Genomic DNA, 11,483 nt, shown 5'->3' with positions numbered 1-11,483 from the left:
GCAACTTGTGGAGCTTCATGTGAAGTGACACGGAAGCTGCTTTATGTACGTTTGCGTTCTTTTCGTATGTTTTGTTCATGTCCCCCCGAGCAGCGGTTGTCCACAACACACAGCAGGATAGTTGGGTTGTTTCATAAACAGTGAAATTGCAGGATGGTTTACTAACATGTTGTTTTGATCGTTGGCTGAGGAAGTGTGGATGTCACTGCTCGGGACTTCACCCTTCAATGACATTTAGAAAGTAAATAATTCGAACAGCGCCGCAAGCTGTGACGTTCCATTGCATATTCATCATCTCGCTGTCTGGCGTTTATTTCATATCGATAGTTTTCAAATACAAGGCACTTGTAGTGACAATGCACGAGCATAGAATGCGACAATGACGATGGAGTGCTATCAACTCTGTAAACGTTAAAATAATGTTAGACTTGCGACATAACGATGTTAAAGCTTTAGCAAATATATAAAAAGAACACCCTAGCGGACATGTTGACGTTGAGTGTTGACACGGGGGGAGTTAGTTAAAAAAATGCGTTGACATTTGGGGGAGTCCCAACCTTAGGCATGATATCTTTGGGGTAGGTGCATATTGGGGGGTCACTAACAGTGCAAAGTTCATGACTGACAAAGGCGACACCGATGACACATACGGTATACAGTAGAATTCGCCTATAACGGCACCTCTAGGGGATTGCAAAAACTGACGTTATAGCCGAATTGACGTTATAGACAAACTACCGCAAACGATTCCTAAACTGTCTTTTCATTAAAGAAAGAGGTGTATAATCCAGTCAGGTTTACTGTGTACCACCAAACTGACAAAAGTCACGCAGAAAATACAGTAAACAAAGAACTTGTTTAAAAAACTAACCTACAGCGAAAGATACAGGAAATTTGAGCAATAGGCTACAGCTCGTTACATACAGTAGTAGAGAAGTTCATCGTTTATTAGCAAAAAAGGCATTGATCTTCAGCTGTTTAGGTTTTTACACGGATTCCTCTACCACATAGCGTTCAGCTTTTTCTAAATAATGTAGGATTTGCTCGCTATCGTCGTGACTTCGGATGTATCGGTCTAGTTGTCTGATTGACTTCAAGGCTTCTACTGGGGTTAAAACGGCTTCTACGGGATCGTCAGCTGTAGAGCCTGCTGCTTTTTACACGTGATAGTTTTTCACGCGGGAAAAAGTTAAAGTCCCTGCTGCGAACGACGTAGCAAAATAAAGGGAAGACATTTTGCAAGCAGCAGCGCTAACTGGATTAAAAGACTGACCGTTCGTGGTGAAAGTGATGGCTTAAAGTCACGTTATAAGCGAACAAAAGACGTCTGGGGACCAATAAAGGGTGCTGTTACATGCGAATTGACGTTATAGGCGATGCTGTTATAGCCGAACTACAATGCACGTAAAAGATAGGAATTCTGCCGGGACCGAGCGAAATGTGACGTAATAGGCGAATTGACATTATAAACGAAGCCGTTATAGGCGAATTCTACTGTATGTTGAAGTTAGAACAAATAAGACTTCATGATTTGATGGGCGCAGTAGCAGAAGAATGATTTTAGTGGAAAACTCGGCAGTGATAGGGCTGCGAGGAATGTGGCACAAGATTCAAATGCAGATTCAAAACGAACATGAACAGTTAGTGAATCGTTTAGGGCTGATAGGTCCAGTCAAACTGGCAGTGTTTGAGTTACAGGCACATTTCATCGGTAAACTCGCTGTTTCTTGATTGATGAGAGGTCGATCGAACGAAATTCGCTATGACAACGTGAAGGCATTAGGCGGAGTGCCGGTGAATGCGTTCACACGGAGAAAGTAATCTGTCCCACGCTGCCACTCTCTGATGTGGGGGAGCTTTGAGAAGTGTGCTGGTACGAGGCCTCAGGGTTTTGACCAGCAGAAGGACCGATGGCGTTGGGAACGATGCTTTTGAAATACAATATGGCGCCAACTGTCATAAATGCTGTGCAACACAGCGCTCCGATTACTGAAGCGGCTATGATCCCTGACTGTGAACGGCCGCTGGGTGGTGGACGATGGTCTTCTTCAAAGTGATCAACTTTGGATGGGCTTTCATTGACCGACGTTGAATTTAAGACCTTTTCTGGCTGGCATGGTTGCAAGCTATATGTGCTGAAATACAAAAGTAACTGATAGCTTCAAACCATAGCGACGGACATACACAGGCCATGCCAATGTGCGAGCTTGAATTTTGACTAGAGGTCGATTTGCTAATTTACATTTTTACTCGAGTCAAATCACAATTGGCTGGAAATCCATGCGATCATAAATTCTCGGAAGTTGGAATGGAATCAAAATGACGTAAGCCGTGACAACACCGAAGCAGAACAAGAAAGTTCGTGCCGTTATGTCACCATGTTGATATGCGGCCGCTAGTCATAGAAGTGGTGATGGGTAGGTAGGATTGATAGTGGATTGTTTTTGCATCCATGATTATGCTCGGTGGTTAAAAATTTAGATCAACAGAACGAGAAGGCGATCTTCGCGACCACCATCAGACATGACCGTCTCCAAGACATAATCAGGTGATAAGTAATAGACCGACGTCCATTTTAGCATCCAGCTAACAATGCGGTGGCCCGCCTGACAGAACGAAGTACTAGTTTCCGAATTGCATAAGGTCACTCACTATGAGAACCGGGTTGCCATGAACTCCTTCCCGTCCACGCGCACAGACAATATCTTGTTGTAGATCATCACTTTGAGTCTACGCACCGCCTCCGTGCACGATCGCGTCGTCAACCTCTCGCTTTTCATGTCGAAATCCACCGCGTCCTGATGCTCCTCAGGCTTCCCTTGAACAGAGGTCCTGGGAACAATATGTTGCCATTGCCACCTCAACAAAGTAGCCATTGGTCATACCAGCCAATTGGTTGGTAATGTTAATTAGTATACAATATACATACAGTATTAATACAATCAAATATAGTTATTACTATCTAAACCCTTGACAGCCTATTTCACCTAAATGGATCATCAGAAGGTTCTTATTTAAATAGAACATAAATTCTTCAAATAAAATATAAATAGATTCTATTTGAATAAGAACCTTCTGATGATCCATTTAGGTCAGTGGTTCCCAACCTTTTTTATCCGGTACACCCTTTCAGTCAATATTCAAATCTAAATTCACCCCCTATAAATTTAGTTTGTTAAAAACTCGTTTACATTGATATTTTAATCTAAGCCTTGGAAGATAAGCTGAACTTTCACTGGTAATAAGCTTTTTAGCCTGTAATGTTCCTTTTCATACTAAAATAATTTAATTAATGAAGAACGTTGCTGAAAAGTACTTTATTCAAAGAATAGACCTGCATTTATAAGAGTTAATGCATTTAACAGTCTTTGTGAAGCTTGTAATTTTTATGTTTCGACAACTCATGAGTGGTGGAAGAGTATTGGAAAGAGCACGACGAGTATCATTCTCCACGTCTAATGTGTTTCTCTGTTTTGTTTTCATTTGCAAGAGTTGAAAAACCTGATTCGCACAGACAAGTGAAAGCAAACGGGAGGATACTTCGAATAAATTTCTCTGCCACTTTGGGATAGGAATTACACATTAATGGCCAAAATCCAGTGATTTCTCTGAATAATTTTCTAGTGCAAGAATCCGTTTTGAGTTTTAAAAATCATCCTGTAATTTAGCGGGAAGTTTTTCCATCAACAATATGGATGAATTTCATATTTAAATCAAGCTCATCGTCATAACTTTCAAAAAAATATCAAATGAAATCCAGTTTTAATGCTGTGAAATGTTGCAAAATCAATTCTTTTTCCTACTCTGGAAGAGCTTGTTCTTTGCCGTCAACCACCAGCACCGATGATAACTCTTTAAACATGGTAACATGTTCAATTGTTCATTGTAACTTTTCTCTTTCAATTATCAAGCTTGCTGGTGAAAGCTTCCAAAGCATCTTTAAATGCTGAGTGACACTGGCATCTGCTCCTGGAAGGGCCACCCAAGCCAGGCTGGTCGAAAGGTAGAGGCCAGACAAAACGTAGTCCCCCCGCAACCAGGAGAGCAGAGCCTTCTTGTACCTTAACACAATCTCCTAATGACAGTAACATAAATCAATCACACTCTCTTCCCAACCTGCCTTGAGTCAGCATTAGTGAGATAGATAACCCTGAAAATACTTCATTTCGTGACACAAGCATGAAAATTGGCACACGTGTACTTTGGACCATGTAGATTTCAAAAGTTTAATTAACCAAACGAAAATTCAAAATGGCGGCCCGTGACGTCAAAATTTAAAATGGCCGCCATGCAGGTCCTGGACTGACGCAGGAAAGTTGCTTTATGAAAGCAATGTAGGTGTGTCTCATTTCTTACTACCTTGAAAATGTTATTTTTAAGACAGTATGAATGATTTAAGATGGTATTCAACAAAAACAAGTGTGTAACGTACTATGGACAGAGAAAGGGTTTCACAAATTTGACAGTCAGGTGTGCAGAATAGTCTAAAGTCTAAACTTTGATACTTCCACCCAAACAGACTTAAAATACTTTCTTAAAAAGACAATTCATGTACAGTCAACATTTCTGTTATCAGTTATTACTACTGAGTACGTAAATCATGTTCATGACAATGATTCACATGTAAATAATATCTATTCATGGTCACAAGGACAGGAACATAGTGAAGTGCATGGTAAATTTGCATTTTTACATTTACAGCTTTTGCATTCTTTTTTACAATTGCATCGTCTTAGTTCTTTACATGCTTCGGCTACGGGGTCTTTTCTTGTCCACATAATGTCCCATGTTCCCCCATCTCCAGATTTCCACCCCCAGTTACTTGGAGATGGCAATTTTGGACTCCTTTCAAGAGCTCGTCCCCAAATGTGTCCGGCCCGATATGCTGCCCGAAGTGCATGCAATTTCAGCGCATCTTCTGTTGGTGGAATATTATTATATTGTTTATTTTTAAGTGTAAACAAAGTCATTCTTGCGGTGTCTACCTTATCATCAGCGCTACTTTTATCATAAAGATATACCGTGAATTTTTGAAGGATCGCAAAATCTTCTGCATTTATTTCCTCTGGACACTGACAGAGCTTCTGAAATGTTGGCGTCACATCTGGATACACTGATCACGTTGCAAAGAACGACTTCTTCCCCTTTCCTTTCATGCCCGAACAAGAGTCACAGCCACTAAAGGCATGAAAGAACAACAGCCCTTTGCATTTCTGTGGACCCAGGACAGAAAATATCTGATGAATAGGAATCCATCTTCTTTTGTTTCCTCTCCCGAAAGATATCCAAAGTTCGTGAAGTCCATCCTTGTTCAAGTTTTCAAACAAGCCAATTCCAATAACGACCACATCAATGTCATTAGCCAGGATGGCTGCTTTTTGTATAGTTTCATACTTGAGACCATGATGAAGATGAACAAACATTTTGGTATCGGCTTCTTCTTGGTTTGAGCTCAAATTGAGTAAAGCGGGATTGTCATTATTAGTAACAGCTTTATCATTCTTGGAAGCGTAAACGATATCATCCGGTGGCATGAATTCTTGGATGGAATCAGCTAAGAATGGATAAAGTTCTTTTTTATAGTCTGTATTTTGTAAAAAGTTTGGCCAGTTCTTTGGGACTCTCCCATCTCGAGTAACTCTCCGCCTGCTACCATTACCCCTCTTTATACGAGTATGAGATTTGATGCTTCCGTCCTTGTAAGTGTCAAACACAACATCCGTTCGTTTGTGCTTTCTGGCATATGGCTTAATTTTCTCCACGAAGTCCTTCTGGGCATATTCACTAAACGTACGATGTTTTGGTGTAGTAGAGTGTACTAAACATGCTCCATCTATCACCATCATTCTACATCAGGGCTTCCCGATTGGGGGTGCTCGCACCCCCTGGGGGTGCGAGTAGCTGTAGCTAGGGGTGCGAGAATTCACAGATGAAGAAGAGCCATACCGTATATAGAGATGGATTTTCTTTAACGAGGGAGGTGGTGATTATCTCTCAGATCATTCTATGTTGGCCCATACAGCACAATGCACAACAAGAAAATACCACCCGACAAGTTGCTGATAACAGAAAGGCTGTGGTTCGAACGTCACGTGATTGGTGGCGGGATAATGCGTTAATAGCCTATGTCAAGGCAGAGATCAGTCAGCACTTGGAAAGCCTGAGAGAGTCATTTGACGGATATTTCTCCCCAGGAGATCTGGAAGAACCGGAAACTTGGATCATCAACCCCTTTGCCTTCAATTTATAGAAGATGGAAGATAAGTATGAAGATAAGGAACATCTGATAGATATGCAAGTATGCCAATCGACAAAGCTGGTTTATGGGTCCAGTTCACTCAAAACTTTCTGGTGCAGCGTTCAAACTGGGCATCCAATTCTGATTAAGAAAGCATTGCAAGTTTTGGTTCCATTTGCTACCACTTGGCTGCGTGAATCGGAATTTTCATCTCTACTTTACATGAAGAATAAATACCGCAACGCCCTGGACCCCGAAAATGATCTGCGCATTGCATTGTCCCACAAGGTTCCACATTTCGAACAGATAATTGCAAAGAAGAGTCAGGAGAAAAGTCAAAGATCTTGATTAACGCCATTATGTTCTCAGTTTGTGTTATTTCTTTATTTATTTGTTTTGCATTTTGTGTGATTGCGTTGTTGAAGGCTGCACTTTTTCCTATTCGTTAGCCATATAAAGGCCGTAAGCTGTTTTTCTGCGTTGTTTTTGTACGTCTTTTGAATTTTTTTCTCAGAACCACTCCGCTTCAAAACAGGGGGTGCGAGATTGGCTTCATCAATCTCATGGGGTGTGGGGTGATAAACGAATCGGGAAGCCCTGTTCTACATCGTCCAGTAAAGCAGGTTGTGCAGGTACCACATTCTCTAGGCAACCCATTAAATCTGCTTTCTGTGTTTGGTAAAGATCACCTCCTGAACTTAAAGCTGCTGGGAATCGTTGGTTTTCATGGCTAAAAAATTCAGGCATATCAATTTGTCGGATCTGGCATGAAATAAAGAGCTTTGAAAAAAGCCTGCAGTCACCCTTCAATGTGCTCTGATTCCCTTTTCGTGTTGTCTTTTTTGAGTAAACAGTGTGAATTTGTTCCGAGCAATTGGTGAGTAGAATTTGTCTAATTCTGATATGAAGTTTTCCAACTGATTTTTACCTTTTGTATCATAGTCTTTTAGCATATCTGTTACCTTTTGCTCCATGACATTTTTCCTATTAAGAGTAAGCAGATCTGAAATTGACTCCTCAAGATAGGGATTGCCCATTAGGGTGGAGTGAATTTCACTTAATGTTTTGGATTTTGATTTAAGGTGTTGTAATGTTGTCTTTGGGCCTAAAAAACAACCCCGAACATAATTTTGGTTCTCCTACCCCTAAATTGGCCCTCCTACCTGAGGTCAAAGGTCACGCAAGGTCAAAATTGCTCTATCTCCACTTCTACTGGTGCTAGAAATCTGTTTAATGGCTTAAAAGATTCAGAAGACCCATATTTCTATCTGTTCTAAGAGAACTTTTTCTTCTATTGCTAGTAGAATTTGACTAAACAGCAAAAATATAGTTTTTGTGGTATTTTTGCTTATACAACATTATAGTTAACGAACTTGAACAGCCAAAATAGTAAATTTCAGCAATTGGTTGGATTGTTGTTTGAGAATAAGTGTATTGAACATCGAAATATTGTTATCTGCAGCATTGATGAGGAACTGAAGTTTGAACTAAGTATGAAATTAATGTTTTGATGCATTTAAGATGTCATTTCAATGGTTGAAAGGCATGAAAATTATTGAGAGAGAGATACATTTTTGTCAAGTCACACTACGTACAATAATAATTATTACACAATCAAAATTTAAATTGAGCATGAACTAACCAGCAACAACGGGAAGGCTGCGAAGGGACCATCGACAGGTCTTCAAGTCAAGCAGCACTTAATGAAAATCCCATTGCTTGGAAATGAAAATCCAGTTGCACTTTTAAACACTCAAAAAATGCCACAAAACATTTTACCTCCCTCATATTTAGGTTCCGGCTATGCCCCTGGTAACTATAACGAAAAAACAAGTGGTTATTATGCAATCGTATTCAGCAGTAAAATTGCTTTTTGGTGTTGAAAGAGGACATCAACTTCCGGGATTTGATCTTTTTGCGGATCACACCATCCCAGGCATCTTTCGAACCTAGCCACATGCATGGAAGCTTCTGTTACAAGCTTCACATGACGCTCTACAGCTTGATTGTGGCATGGGTGATCAAGTTCAAGCTTGTTTGTTTTGAAATTTTGTATTGCATCATCATTCATGACTTTGGTTGCAGTAGGTTCTGTGACATGAATTTCATCAAAATTTACCATGTTGTGGTAGAACTCAGCGTTGATATTGATCTCCGGTATGATGAATTTTCGAACAGTTACTGTCCTCTCTGCAAAAGAATTTGCCTTTGCCCTTTCACCATCTGGGGTCATTTCAACATCTTTGCTTCTGCGTAGCGATAGCACAATATTGACAACTTGCGATCGAATTGTATCATCATCGTCAGGCGTCAGCCATCTTCGAAAGAAGAATGTTTTTGGGGTGAGCTGAGAAGCCATTACGTATCAAAGTTTTTGATGCAATGTCTCTTGCTTGCTTCTAAGGAAATTGGTTGATTCGTTTGAGCATGCGAAAATAGTTGACAGCTACTTTATTTATTTAGAGTTAGGCTATTGACATCAAACCAATTTAGGAAGTAGACTTTTAAACAAATTCTACCAGAATTCTAAAATTTTGGCTCGGCTTTGTTTGGGAAGTGTAGTATCTCAAAAGACGACATGCAAGTGTCAACCATCTTGCATGTGACAAGCCACCTACTTCAAACTGTGCTAAGTCATTCTCAAGTTTTCCAGATATGACAGCGAAACAAATTTGGTATGCATAAAATTGATCGGAATTCAAACTTTCCATAACTTCTTTTGGCGTTTGAGGAAATTCAATAGAAGATAATGGCTTAAACAACCCCATGCCAATCAGACATTAAACCATTTAGCTCTTTGCCAATTGGGCCTGAAAACGAGTCGGAGTTTAAAGAGACTCCATCCAATTAGTGCTTAAAGACATGCCTGAGAGGTAGTTCGTTGGTATGCAGGACACAGATGACCTATTGCGAAGGTCTTTGCACCAACTCTTCTAATGTGGCAATGCTGCAATGGTGTTTACCTGTCATAATTGCGGTTCCATCTAAGTCTATAATTCACAAATTGTTCTGCAGGTCGGTATTTTCCAGTGCTTTGTGATTCTCAAACAACAATCCAACCAATTGCTGAAATTTACTATTTTGGCTGTTGAAGTTCGTTAACTATAATGTTGTATAAGCAAAAATACCACAAAACTATATTTTTGCTGTTTAATCAAATTCTACTAGCAATAGAAGAAAAAGTTCTCTTAGAACAGATAGAAATATGGGTCTTCTGAATCTTTTAAGCCATTAAACAGACTTCTAGCACCAGTAGAAGTGGAGATAGAGCAATTTTGACCTTGCGTGACCTTTGACCTCAGGTAGGAGGGTCAATTTAGGGGTAGGAGAACCAAAATTATGTTCGGGGTTGTTTTTTAGGCCCAAAGACAACATTACAACACCTTAAATCAAAATCCAAAACATTAAGTGAAATTCACTCCACCCTATTGCCCATCTCTTCAATGATTCGGGTGAGAGAAATGACGTCTTTGAGAAATGCTTTCTGTGCTGATGGTTTTGCTTCATGATGATTTAGGGATACTTTCTCTCGACTTTTAGAAACACATTAATATTCCTGTATAATTCTACAGACTTCAGGGCCAGCTACCGTCCATCGTTGCTGTCATGAAACTAAAGATGATTTTATTCATAAGGTTTTAACCAACTTAAAATGCGGCCACCCCAACTCAAAACATACCAAGAATGAAGGCAGGTAGCTCACAACAACAAGCAACACAAAATAGAGAACAGCCAGAAGGACAAAACACGCCAACGAAGTAATCATTAGAACAAAGAGCAGTACAGAAACAAAGTACGTAGAAATAACGTAAAACAATATATTATAACATTTACCCACCTAAAAGGTAATGGGATCCCCATATCTAACGGGAGGAACCCCTTTGGTGGACCTAGACGATCTTCTTGGATTTTCATTGGGAAGGCTTGATCGGGTTAGGTCACCAGTCGTTGTTGATTGCGGATTGATTGCTGGATCGCAGTCGATCGCTTGGTCGCGAACAACTTCTTCGACTTGATCGAAATTATTTCCCGGTGAAGCGCCACTGCAAGGCAACGTATCACTCCGTGTGAATGACTTTTCCTCTGTCCGATGATTGAGGAGAATCCACAATATCCCCGTAAGAGGTATTATTAGCAGGATGTGGGGCTAAGTCTCTTAGAGACACGTTAGACTCTCGGCCGTCGCTGTATTTGATCCGAGCGTATAATGGGTTGGCTTCGGTTAAGAACACTTTCGTGACTTGATCGTCGTGTTTGCTAGACCTGTTAAATTTTCTCAGTAAGATTGGGCCAGGAGTGCTTAACCAATCAGGAAGGGACTTTCCGTGTGACGACCGTCTAGAGAAGTTGAAGAATCGCTCATGCGGGGTAGAGTTTGTTGATGTACACAGTAGCGATCTCAATGCGTGTAAGGCGTTCGGAAGGACATTTTCCCATTTGCTTACAGGCAGGCCGAATGACTTGAAGTTACATTGTACCGCCTTCCATATTACTCCGTTGTAACGTTCAACTTGCGAATTGCCTTGCGGGTGATAGGGTGTTGAGTGGCTCACAGCTACACCCCTTTCCAACAAGAATTGTTTAACATCCCTAGACATGAAACTTTGGGCTCGATCAGTGTGAATAAAACTACAAGTACCGAACATTGCAAACAGTTGAGAAAGGCACTTGATTACTGTGCCAGACGACGTATCAACACAGGGAAAACAAAACGGAAATCGTGAATACTCATCAATGACACACAATATATAATAATATATATTACGAGAACATGATGGTAAGGGGCCCTTAAAATCTAAGTTTAGCCTCTCCATGGGCTGAGTCGCTTTGATTAAATTACTCTGGACGGGTTTAAAGAAACGTGGCTTAACTTCAGCGCATACATTGCATGATTCACATATTCTTTTAACATCAGTTGTCGAGTAAGGCAAATTTTTCGAACCCACATAATGCAACAAGCGAGTTAAACCCGGGCAACACAATTCTTTATGAATATCCATCAAACATTTAATGTTTCGAGCAGGTACCGTTGCGCAAAATGCTCTCGATAAAGCGTCGGGTGCTGTATTGTCTTTGCCGGGACGGTAACGAATAGTATAAGAAAAGGATGCCAGTTCGAGGCGCCAACATAGCACTTTATTGTTTTTGACTTTGGTCCGCTTCTTGCTGTCAAACATGAAAGCTAGTGATTTTTGGTCTGTAATTAATGTAAAATGCCTTCGAATCAGAAAATGGGACCATTTTC

The 11,483-nt window shown here is 40.5% G+C and overlaps 1 protein-coding gene across 3 annotated transcripts in view; it reads right to left on the bottom strand.

The window, feature by feature from the left end:
* Positions 1–390: 390 nt before the first annotated feature.
* LOC145775213 (ciliated left-right organizer metallopeptidase-like) overlaps positions 391–11,483 on the bottom strand; it is a 40,137-nt gene continuing 29,044 nt past the window's right edge. Inside the window, exons 15-16 of one of the 3 annotated variants that reach the window (XM_082586459.1) lie at positions 2,653–2,832; positions 391–2,135 (exon numbers count right to left, since the gene is read on the bottom strand). In XM_082586459.1, coding sequence (XP_082442585.1) covers positions 1,805–2,135; positions 2,653–2,832 — 511 coding nt within the window. In that variant the 3' untranslated portion in view covers positions 391–1,804. The other 2 variants (XM_082586460.1, XM_082586461.1) reach the window with 2 other exon arrangements.

This window comes from Aplidium turbinatum, chromosome 8 (genome assembly GCF_918807975.1).
Source record: "Aplidium turbinatum chromosome 8, kaAplTurb1.1, whole genome shotgun sequence".
NCBI classification, from domain to species: domain Eukaryota; kingdom Metazoa; phylum Chordata; class Ascidiacea; order Aplousobranchia; family Polyclinidae; genus Aplidium; species Aplidium turbinatum.
Note: the sequence above shows the minus strand (reverse complement) of the source record. Positions and strands in the feature narration are given on the sequence as shown.